Raw genomic sequence first — 12446 nt, forward strand, 5'->3', positions numbered from 1 at the left:
TTCTTAAAGCAACAGATGGGGGGATCCCTGGGTGGCTCAGCGGTTTAGCGCCTGCCTTTGGCCCAGGGCATGATCCTGGAGTCCCTGGATTGAGTCCCACATTGGGCTCCCTGCATGGAGCCTGCTTCTCCCTCCTCCTGTGTCTCTGCCTCTCTCTCTCTCTCTCTATGTCTATCATAAATAAATAAATAAATCTTAGAAAAAAAAAAAGCAACAGATGGTAAGTATTTTAGGCTTGCAGGCTATATAGACTTAGTCAAAACTAATCAGTTCTGTTGCAACATAAAAACAAAGATAATATCTAAACGAGTAAGCGTGACTGTGTTCAATTAAAAGTGTAATTGAAGAAGTGAGTGGCATTTTCGACTCTTGCTGTATAGTATTCCGTTGTGGGAATATTCCATTCCCACAAAGGACAGAATTTATCCATTCTGCTATTGATTTTTTTTTTTTAGGGTAATTTGTAGTTTAGCGCTATTATAAATAGTGTTACTGTGAATATTTTTGTATGTATATGTCTTTTGGTAAACTTAAGTATTTCTCTTATATTTCTAGGAATATAATTGCTGGGTAATGGAATGTACATGTTCAGCTTTGGTAGATACTGCTAATTTTCTAGAGCAATTGTACCAATTTATACTCCCACAAGCAATGTACAGGGGTTCTAATTCTCTCCTTTCTCACTGGTGCTTGTATGTTTTCTTATTTTAGGTTTTTTTTAAAGATTTATTTTTTTTAAGATTGATTGATTGATTGATGACACAGAAAGAGAGGCAGGCTCCCTGCAGGGGAGAGGGAGAGAACCTCCAGCAGACTTACTACTGAGTGTGGGTCTTGATCTCATGAGATCAAACCTGAGCTGAAATCATGAGTTGGACACTAACTAAGCAACCCAGGTGCCCTCTTATTTTAGTTTTGGGGTGGATTGTCATGATACTGCCTTTTCTTTAGTTGCTGATGACTTGTGAGGTTGAGCACACTTTTGTATTCATTAACCATTTGGCTAGTTCTCTTTATTGAAGTGCCTGTTCAGATATTTTGCCCGTTGTTTTGTAATCCAGTCATTTATCTTTCTCATTAAAAAAGATTAATTCGATAACATACAGTGTTTTATTAGTCTCAGGTGTACAATATAGTGATTCAACAATTCTGTGTTATTAATTGCTCATCATGATAATTGTACTCCTTAATCCCCATCACCTATTTCATCCATCTCCCTACTCACCTCCCCTCTGATAATCATAAGTTGGTTCTCTACAGTTAAGAGTCTGTTTCTTGGCTTGTCTCTCTGTCTTTTCCTTTGTTGTTTGTTTTATTTCTTAAATAAAAGAAATATTTCTTAAATAAAAAGACATTTTGCTTAACATTATAATTGCTAGCTCCATCCCTGTTGTTGCAAATGGCAAGATTTCATTATTTTTTTGTTCTTTTTTATGGCTGAATATTCCGGTGTGTGTGTGTGTGTGTGTGTGTATGCATGCACGCACACCACATTTTCTTTATTCATCTAGTGATGGTCACTAGGGCTGCTTCCATAATTTGGCTATTGTAAGTAATGCTGTAATAAGCACAGGGGTGCATATATCCTTTCAGATTAGTGTTTTTGTATTCTTTGGGTAAATACCCGATAGTGGAATTACCAGACAATATAGGGTAGTTCTATTTTTAACTTTTTGAGGAACCTCTGTACTGTTTTTCACAGTGGCTGTGCCAATTTGCATTCTCACCAAGAGTGGGCATGTTTCTTTTCTTTCTCATTTTTTTTTAAAGGAGTTTTTCTTATGTGCTCTGGTTATGGGTCCTGTGTCAGAAATATTTATTGCAAATATCCTCTTGGTGCCTTATCTTTTTATTACCATGATGATGTCTTTTGATGAACAGAAATTTTTTTTTTTTTTAAGGTTTTACTTATATATTTGAGAGCGAAGAGAGTACAAGTGGGGAGGAGGGGCAGAGGGAGAAGCAGACTCCCCTCTGAGTAGGGAGCTGGATGTAGAGCTCTATCCCAGGACCCTGAGATTATCACTTGAGCTGAAAGCAGACACTTAACCAACTGAGCCACTCAGATGCCCCTGAACAGAGCTCTTAATTGTAATATAGGGCAGGGATTAGTAAACTTTTCTGGTAAATTACCATTTACCAAATGGTAAACTGCTTTATCTGTAATATCTGTTAAAGGTAAATATGTGAATAGTAAATATGCAGTCTCTGCTGTAACTTCTCATCTTTGCTCTTGTGTGAGCATCTCCTCAGACAATGAGCATTATTTTTTTTTCAATAAAATTTTATTTACATAAGCAGAAGCAGGCTGGGTTTGTCCTATGGGCTATAGTTTGGCCATTTTTGACAAACTAATATATAAGATTTTTTTTTTTCATACGTAATGCTTTTTATACCCTCTTAAAGAAATCTTTGCTTAGGGAATCCCTGGGTGGCTCAGCAGTTTAGAGCCTGCCTTTGGCCCAGGGCGTGATCCTGGAGTCCTGGGATCAAGTCCCACATCGGGCTCCCTGCATGGAGCCTGCTTCTCCCTCTGCCTGTGTCTCTGCCTCTCTCTCTGTGTGTCTTTCATGAATAAATAAATAAATAAAATCTTTAAAAAAAAATCTTTGCTTAATTCCAAAGTCATATTCTATGTTTTTCATAGAAGCTTTGTTGTTTTGCCTTTTACCTTTACAATATAATCCATCTGGAATTGATCTTTGTGTATTATGTGGTGTAGAGGTCAGCATTCCTTTTTCTCTTAAACATGTACATCTTGGGTGCCTGGGTGGCTCAGTTGGTTAAGTGTCTGCCTTCAGCTCAGGTCATGATCCCAGGGTCCTGGGATTGAGTCCTGTGTTGGGCTCCCTGCTCAGCGGGGAGTATGCTTCTCCCACTGCTTGTATTCTCTCTCTCTTGGTCTTTCTCCATCTCTCTCAAATAAATATATAAAATCTTAAAAAAAAAAACCCAAAACCTGTGCATCCAGCTGTGGCTCATACATTTTGATGTAATGTTTTTTTCACTCTTTTAGTTCTAAAGTGTTTTCTAATTTCTTTCTTTCAATATTTTATTTATTTGTTTGAGTGAGCACGAGTGCCAGGGAGGGGGAGAAGCAGGCTCCCCCCTGGGCAGGGAACCATAGGCAGACGCTTTGCCCACAGAGCCACCCAAGTGCTTCTAAAGTATTTCCTAATTTCTATTTGACTTCTAATGGCTTACATTATTATTTCAAAAGATGATTGAATGATTGTTTTTTATTATAAATTTCAAATTTTGTTACATTAAGAACATGTAATAGTTTTGTAAGTTACTGAGATTACTGGTGCTGAGAGATCTTATCAATCCAGTTTGGGTTTTTTTTTTTAGAGATACTCTCTTTCCTTCTGGTTTCTTTTAAAATCTCTTTTTTCTTTGCTGTTACGCAGTTGGACTACAGTGTGTCTAGCTGTAGGTTCTATTATGTATTTTTAATTTATTCCTCAGAACTGATATATTTCTTGGGGCGTCTGGGTGGCTTAGTTTGTTAGGCATCTGACTCTTGATTTCGGCCTAGGTTATGATCTCAGGGTCCTGGGAGTGAGTCCTGCCGTGGGCTCTGAGCCTAGTGGGCAGTCGTCTTGGCTCAAAGATTCTCTTTCTCCCTTCACTCTGTTGCTCCCCCTGCTTGCGTGCATGCAGTTTCAAATAAATCTTAAAAAAACCCAAAAACTGATTCTTGAAGCTAGAGATTTATATCCTTCACAATTTCCAATCCTTCACAAATAAATTTTAAACTGTATTCTTCTATGTGTAATTTTTTAATTTGTTATATAGCCTGACAGTTGTGCTTTTAGTTTCAGTGAACGGTACGTGTGATAGGAGTTATATGTATATATTTTTCAAATCTTTCTCCTTAGTGTCTTTATTTTTTTTTATTATTATTATTTTTTTAATTTTTATTTATTTTTGATAGTCACACAGAGAGAGAGAGAGAGGCAGAGACATAGGCAGAGGGAGAAGCAGGCTCCATGCACCGGGAGCCCGACGTGGGATTCGATCTCGGGTCTCTAGGATCGCGCCCTGGGCCAAAGGCAGGCGCCAAACCGCTGCACCACCCAGGGATCCCTCCTTAGTGTCTTTAATCATCTTACATATTCTCATTGTACAGGTCTTATCATTTTTTCTTTTATATGAAATGTTAGGATTCTTCTATTTGTTTTTTCTGTTGACTTAAAACATAATTTGAGATTTCTGTATATTTGAATTTTGGAATGGCAGCACTTCCTTCAGTGGAATTTTACCTGGGGATTCTGTTGGCCTGGGCTGAGAATTTGCTCTTTAAGGCACTCCAGAAGACCTGCTGAACATAGGACCAGTTCTTGTGTTAATTTGTCATGGGGTTCCTATCTGAGTGGTTAGTTAAGTTCCAAACTCAAATTATCTTGAGATGGAAGCTTGTTATCCTCTTTGCTGGCAGGTATTTTTTTCTAGCTCATTCTTTCCCTACTGCAACCTCTTGATAGCCCTGGCTATCCATGCATGTGTGGTAGGTGATGGCCTTAGTTATGAAGTGTACTCCCTTGCTTAGGTCTGTAGTCTTATTTCCTGTCCTGTATAGACAGTGAAACCCTATCCTTTATCAATGCTGTCATTACTTGCCTGTTTAGTCTCATTATCTGACCCCATGTCACCCTAGTGTGTGTGTGTGTGTGTTTTTTTTTAATCTTAGAAGACTGCCATTTTGACTTTTAGATTTTTTTTTCCATCTTTCATTTTTGTACCTAGGGTTTTGCTTTCTTCCTAGAAATCCAGCTGTATGTTTAAAATAATGTTTGTTATATTTTGTCTAACATATATTTGAAGTAGTAGGGCTTTCTGGATATTCAGCCTGTCATATTGTTGGAGCTGGCAATACTTTTTCATCTGTACAATGGCATGAAAAGAGTCAACTTTGGTATTGTTGTGAGGAGTAAATGAAGCACATTATTCTCATTTAAAATGCCAACACTAAAAAATTGCCATGACTTGTACATTTTTTTTTTTTTCTGATAAATAACAAGTTGTCACTGATGTATATACAGTGCTTCATGGTAAATTTAAATTCTCAGTAATTGGGGCAGCCCGGGTGGCCCAGCGGTTTAGTGCCTGCCTTCGGCCCAGGGCATGATCCTGGAGACCTGGGATCGAGTCCCATGTCGGGCTCCCTGCATGAAGCCTGCTTCTCCCTCTGCCTGTGTCTCTGCCTCTCTCTCTCTCTTTGTGTGTGTCTCTCATGAATAAATAAATAAAATTAAAAAAAATAAATAAATTCTCAGTAATCAATAGTAATGGTAATACTTTTTGTTCTCCCTAAGAATAGGAGCACTACAGCAATAATTACCTATGATTAGAGGTGCTAATTATAAGGCTATTAACAGTTTCTTTTATTTTAATTTTTAAATTTTTTTTAAAGATTTTATTTATTTATTCATGAGAGAGAGAGAGGGAGAGGCAGAGACACAGGCAGAGGGAGAAGCAGGCTCCATGCAGGGAGCCCGACATGAGACTGGATCCCGGGTCTCCAGGATCACACCTTGGGCTGAAGGAGGCGCTAAACTGCTGAGCCACCCGGGCTGCCCTACAGTATCTTTTATTAATAACATTGGGAAAAATTTATCGAAAGCACTATTTGAATTCCAAAGCAGTTAAAGTATACAGAGAAATGTACAGAATATTTGATTCTCATATTTTGTGAGGTAAAGAGGTTCTGGAGTCTAAGCGATGTGCCTTTTTTCCCATTCCTTTTTTTTTTAATCTTTTTTTTTAATTAGATTTTATCTATTTAGTCATGAGAGACAGAGAGAGAGAGAGGCAGAGACATAGGCGGGGGGGAGAAGTAGACTCCATGCACTGAGCCCGATGTGGGACTTGATCCCAGAACTCCAGGATCATGCTCTAGGCCGAAGACAGGCGCTAAACCATTGAGCCACCCAGGGATCCCCATTTCCCATTCCTTTTCTTTTCTTTTTTTTTTTTTAAAGAGATTTTATTTATTTATTCATTAGAAACAGAGAGGCAGAGACACAGGCAGGGAGAGAAGCAGGCTCCTTGCAGAGAGCCTGATGCGGGACTTGATCCTGGGACCCAGGGATCACCTCCGAGCCAAAGGCAGACTCTCAACCTCCTGATCCATCCAGGAGTCCCTCCCATTCCTTTTCAAGGTGTGAAGATGATGTCGTGATTTTCTGTGAACACTCTTGGTGTCTTGGACACACTCAGTTTCTGTTCCTTTATTCACGTTCTCACATTTATTTTCTTGCACTATCATGCTGATTAAATAGACCAGAACACAGCATTATAGATGTGTATGTTCTATGTGCATAAGTATATATCCTCCTCCTTTTTTCCAGTTAAGACAAATTAATAAACCAATGAAATAAGGACACTATGGTACAAATTTCAAGCACTTTTAAGTATTGCAGTTAGATTTATCTTTTTTGGGTCTCATCAACTCAGCAGAATTTTAGGTGGTCTATAATTAGGTAGGTTGAGACCACTTATGTACATCCAGAATAAGACTAGATTAATTTTCCAAATTAGTTAATCAGAGATAGAACAGCTTATCAAAAGCAGTGTAGTCACACAGCTGGGAATAGAAGCAGGCTGTTAGAGCTGTCCTTGATCCCCAGTCTCTGATTGGGGTGTGTAGCTGCTGAGATAACTCAGGCAAAGCAGCACTTTGCTGGCTCTGGAAAGCTCAAGTTTTGGTATTTTCTTTGCCATTTTATTCCTTAAGTTTTTCAATACCATTCGAGGAATTTACAAGGAACAATCCATGCTACTCCTTCAGAGAATGTCTAAGAACACGAACTCTTGTATTTGCGTTATATCTAGTGTTAGGGCAAGCCTCTTCAGGGTGGGGGTAGTTGAGGGTTGGATGAGGGGAGGATACAGTCAGGGCCTGGTGGGTGTCCCTGCAAAAGCTCTTGTTTCTGCCTCCAACTTGCTGTCCCCTGACTCTGATCTACTGCTTTTTTATCTGGATGATTTTGATAATGAGCTTGTTATTAGGACCAGAGTCCCAAATCCACTCCCACCCAAGCTCTAAGAATCCTTGATGTCTGGTGAGTGTCCTGTTTTGGTTTTTTTCTGCCACATCTTTATGGATTTGTTTTCCTTTTTGCACTTCATTACTAGAACTAGTGCCCTTGAAGAGTTCCTGCTTTCCCTCTTTCTTTCCCTTTATTCAGATGTTACCCCTGGAAAATTGGAGGTCTCGGTTTTGACTTCTTCAGTCATCACTTGTCCCTGTCGTGGTGGATAAAGTCACTGTGTCTGTCTTCAGCATGTATCTGAAAATGATTTCTCAAATTTACTACCTGTCTAGAAATTGACCTTAATCTAAAATTATGTGTTTAGGTGTTTTATTGTTCTGGTCTGATCAATATGTAACACGGCTATGAATTTTTAAATGATTTTAGTATACTTCAACTATTGAGAAAAATTTTACAGATTATCTATGTTGTCAGGAACTCTGTTGCATATTGATGTTAAAGACCCGAATAGGACACTGCTCCTGTCCTCAAGGAGTCCTATTACACATCAGTGTATAAACCAGTCGTTTCAGTATTATGCTTTGAGTGGTTTGCATGTGCACAGTAGTGATATGCATGTGTGGTTGGAGAGAACATTTTAGTTCAGTCTCTGGGGGTTCAGGGAAGGCTAGTAGAACTCTTTGATTCTACTCTTTGTAGGTACCTACTAGCACATTATTCTAAGGTGCCACCACTATAAAATTGTAATAACTTGTGTATTTTCTCAAATAAATAACATGTTGTTAGTAGTAAGAATTGCACCTAGATGTATATGTTTAGGAATATGTCATGTAACGTTTGAGGTGTACTAGGGATAGTGTTGGGCAAGAAATTAGGAACTCAAACCTATGTATTTATTTGAATATTTATTTTTATTTTTTAGAAGATTTTATTTGTTTAAGAGAGAGAGTGTGAAGTGGGGAAGGACAAAGGGAGAAGCAGACTCCCTGCTGAGCAGGGAGCCTGCTGTGGGGCTCAATCCCATGACCTTGAGGTCATGACTTGAGCCCAAGGCAGATGCTTTATAAACTAGCCACCCAGGTGCACCCCTCAAACCTATGTATGTATATATGTATGTATTTACTTATTGCTATTTTTTAAAAGATTTTATTTATTCGTGAGAGACACAGAGAAAGAGAGAGAGGCAAAGAGGCAAGACATAGGCAGAGGGTAAAGCGGGCTCCATGCACGGAGCCTGATGTGGGACTCGATCCCAGGTCTCCAGGATCATGCCCTGGGCCGAAGGCAGGCGCTAAACCGCTGGGACACCCAGGGATCCCTGCATGCTGTAATTCTAGTACTTTTACCTACTAGCCTGTTTGATGATCAGTTTATATGAAACTTTTAACTTCCATAATATAGAAGTCATGCAGCATTTGATTTATTTGAGTGTTACTTTTATAATCCATAAAGTGCACATCTCTTTCAAGTTGTTGCACAGACTTTAGCTTAATTTTACACATAATTTGTAGTTACGCTGTGTTTTTTGGTCATTAAAATATTATTGCAAGATTTCCAATTTTTGAGTAATTTAAAGTCAGGGACCTAAATTGGGAAAAAACTCAAATGTATACTAATAATTCTTACTCTGCAGGAAAATCATATTGTAGGAAATGTTCTTACTGGAATTTTATATATTTTAAAAATCACATTTTAAATTTACCAGTGGAGTTTGTAGTATATCAGTATTCTGTCCATTAGTGTTTCCTGCTGAAGCATTTTGAATTATCTTTTTAAAATCTTGTTTTTCAGAAGCCATTTACTTAAAGAGTAATATGTTAGTTGAATTAAAATTTTTTTAATCCACTTTTGAAAAAATTTCTTCATACCTTATTTGGTTCCAGAAAGTATTTAAGGAGGTTAAGTTAGCAGCTGTTTATGTCTTTTGAGTTTGTAAAACTTTGAATTCAAACATTGTGTCAGAACTTTACTTTTTCTCATGTGTAACTTGTATCATTTTTAGGCAAAATGTTTCATGGATTTCAAAGCTGGAGGAACCTTGTGTCACATTCTTGGGGCTGCTTACAAGTATAAAAATGAACAAGGATGGTAAGTTTTTGTGTTTTTTATATGTTTTGTTTTTAAAGATTTTATTTATTCATGAGAGAGAAAGGCAGAGACATAGGCAGAGGGAGAAGCAGGCTCCATGCAGGGAGCCCGACGTGGGACTCGATCCCAGGACTCCAGGATCATGCCCTGGGCTGAAGGCAGGCACTAAACCGCTGAGCCACCCAGGAATCCCCCGATGTTAGAGAATTCTAAAGGCACATTATAATGTGCAAGGTAGAAGTTTTATCTGGTTTTCTAATTTTCTTTGTGCTTACATCCAGGAAATATACTGAACAACTGTTCCATTTATTAGGCAAGTTATTTCTCATATATGTTTGTATCTAGGTAATAGAAATACATAAATTGTATTGTGAACTTATGTTCTTGAAGATAGCAGTTTAGGTGTTCTGGTGAGCCAGGCCTTCAGAATGAGAAATATCTAGCATACTCTCCTTAGGACGTAGATGAAAGAAGTCCAGCTCAGGAGCACAGACCGTTAAGTGCGTGGTGGTGCAGCTAGGAGTAGAGTCCTTGCTGCTCTCCTGCAATGTAGCTTTTTCCCTTCACTCTTCTCTTTCCCTTTTCTTGTCTTCTCTCGGTGCTTTCTTTCTTCTCTTTCTTGAACTCTGGGTTTTCTGCCATCTCTGTGTGGGAAGCTGCTGAGACTAGTGAATGTTTTATGATGATGGTTCTGGAGTTCAAGGATGGTGGGGAGTCCCTTAATGTGCAAGGGATTATGAGGGGATGTTGGAGGGAATGGACTCGAAGTCGTTCAGTGGTTTTAGTTTTGTCTATGAAGTTCTATATTAACATCTTTCTAGGAGAATATTCATGTAATTTGGGTACTAAGCTAATCCAATACTTTATAGCCAGGAAATATAAATACTCATAATGATAAATGGGACAAGTTTGTAAGTAAATGACTTATTTTCAGTGAATAGCAAGTTGATAATAGACTTTGTGTATTTGCTGAACTTTTTATATGTGGATGGGTGTTGAACAGATATTGATTAATTGATGGAATGAGCATGAGAGTGTTGTCATGAGAGATAGCTTTCTGTTTTGCAGCTCTGCTTCTGGCTGTGGTATTGTGACTCTTATAGGGTGTTCCTGAACTAGAATTGACAGCGTGTCTGACTACTCTCAGATATGATTTGTACCCTACTGTTAGATTCCCACATGGAACTCTCTAATTTTCTTGTTCAGACTGTGTCCTACATCTAACCTGGACTCAAGGACAGTCTCAAAGTGAAATGACTTCTAAGTCACCATGTTACGGAACTTGCTTTGTGTGCTAGTACAATGGAATTTTAGGTGAAAGGATTTAAGGTGCTTTAGAAGAAGGACATGTAAAATAAGATGTCTTTAAATTAAAAGAGAGGCCAAAAAAGAAGTAAAGGAGACTTAAAAAAAATAAAAAATAAAAATAACCACCCACCTGTTTGGATGTCTCAATAGTCGCCTGTTATCCTTAACCTAGTTTGTGTTCTCTAGTTAACCTCACAGTCTAATTTCAAACTTTACTTTTTCCTTCTTGTGGCTAAACGTTCTTTTTTCTCTTGTTTCTGTTTGATTCTTTCTTTCTTTTCTTTTCTTTTCTTTTCTTTTCTTTTCTCTTCTCTTCTCTTCTCTTCTCTTCTCTTCTCTTCTCTTCTCCTTTCTTTCTTTCTTTCTTTCTTTCTTCCTTTCTTTCTTTCTTTCTTTCTTTCTTTCTTTCTTTCTTTCTTTCTTTCTTTCTTTCTTTCTTTCTTTCATGTCAAGCTGGAGTATCATTTATGAGATTGAATGGGAACATTCAACAGACAGTATAGATTAAGATTCCAGAGTGTTTGAATATGATCTTTTTGGATGTCTCTAAATAGTCAGAAGTGAGTGCCGTATTTGCAGGTTTTCTTTCTTTTCTTCTTCTTCCTTCTTCCTTCTTCCTTCTTCCTTCTTCTTTCTTCTTCTTTCTTCTTTCTTCTTTCTTCTTTTTCACTTCTTCATGAGAGAGAGAGAGGCAGAGACATAGGCAGAAAGAGAAGCAGGGTCCCCAGGCCCCGGAATCACGACCAGAGCCAAAGGCAGGTACTCAACCACTGAGCCACCCAGGCGCCCCTATAGATTTTCATAAAGGATAAAACTTTGGGCTAATTTCATGTATAGTTGTATGTAACTGAGGGATACCGAACCAGGGGGATTTGGACATAGTATGGAAATCTAAAAACATTTCCTGAAGGAGAGATTATAGCCAAATTCAACTCGGTAAATGACAGTGTCTTCATGGAGACTAAGAATCCTATTTATTCTTACAGTTCTACATATATTACTGTGTATTATCATCCTATTTTACGTCTTTTAAAGAGATTAATGATTGGAAATATTTTGTGTTTTTTTAGTTATGCTTGGCAATGGTGAATTAGACTTAGTTAACATAAAGTTCAGGATTTTTTTTTTTTTTTTTTAGATTTTATTTATTTATTCATGACAGACACAGAGAGAGAGAGAGAGAGAGAGAGAGAGAGAGAGAGAGGCAGAGACGCAGGCAGAGGGAGAAGCAGGCTTCATGCAGGAAGCCTGATGCAGGACTCATACTGGGACTGCAGGACCATGCCCTGGGCCAAAGGCAGGCGCTAAACTGCTAAGCCACCCAGGGATCCCCTAGGACTTGTCTTAATGTGAGAAGTGGTTTTTTATATTTTCCTGTGACACGATTTGCTGCTGACATTTATTTCTTGCAGACAAGCTCAGAGCTACTTTTCTTTCTACCTTAACACTTGGTGGTTCAGCTTTTATTCTCTACCTTCAAAGTCTCCTTTTGATTTTTGTTTTTTTTTTTTTTGGATATTACCACAATAAGTCTCTTGTAGTTGCTTTTGAACTTTAAGAATCACTTGAATACTTAAAAAATTTTTAAAAAAATTTATTTGTGAGAAAGAGAGCGCATGAGTGAGAAAGAGCACAAGCAGGGTGGAAGGGTAGAAGGACAAGGAGAAGCAGATTCCCCACTGAGCAAGGAGTCCAATGTGGGGCTCAGTCCCAGGATCCTGGGATCATGACCTGAGCTGAAGGCAGACACTTAACCCACCGAGATAACCCAGGTGCCCAAGCTCGGTGCATTTTGTCTTTTGCCTTTTCCAAGTTTGCTTTTGGAGCCCTTCGTACCACTTTACCAGAAATTAAACTTATTCTCCAGGATCCATTGTCCATTATTTTTATTCAGACTTTTTTTCTACATGTAGCTGAAGATGAGAAGAGAACTTCGTTAACTATAGCCCCAAGAGTTACAGAATTAGAGCAATAAAGCTAATGAAGGTCCTTTTGACAGATAGTATTGCCTTAGATTGAAAGGCTGCCCAGCAGATTGCCAGAGGAAAACAA

The 12446-nt window shown here is 38.4% G+C and overlaps 1 protein-coding gene across 6 annotated transcripts in view; it reads left to right on the top strand.

Annotated features, from left to right (window-relative positions):
• The window catches only part of SMARCC1 (SWI/SNF related, matrix associated, actin dependent regulator of chromatin subfamily c member 1), a 172170-nt gene that overhangs the window by 20913 nt on the left and 138811 nt on the right, over positions 1-12446 (top strand). For all 6 annotated transcript variants that reach the window (XM_035703279.2, XM_049098009.1, XM_049098010.1 and 3 more), the window contains one exon: positions 9001-9086. In XM_035703279.2, coding sequence (XP_035559172.1) covers positions 9001-9086 — 86 coding nt within the window. The remainder of the gene's footprint in view (positions 1-9000; positions 9087-12446) is intronic.

The sequence above is a fragment of the Canis lupus genome, chromosome 20 (assembly GCF_003254725.2).
Source record: "Canis lupus dingo isolate Sandy chromosome 20, ASM325472v2, whole genome shotgun sequence".
In the NCBI taxonomy this organism is placed as follows: domain Eukaryota; kingdom Metazoa; phylum Chordata; class Mammalia; order Carnivora; family Canidae; genus Canis; species Canis lupus.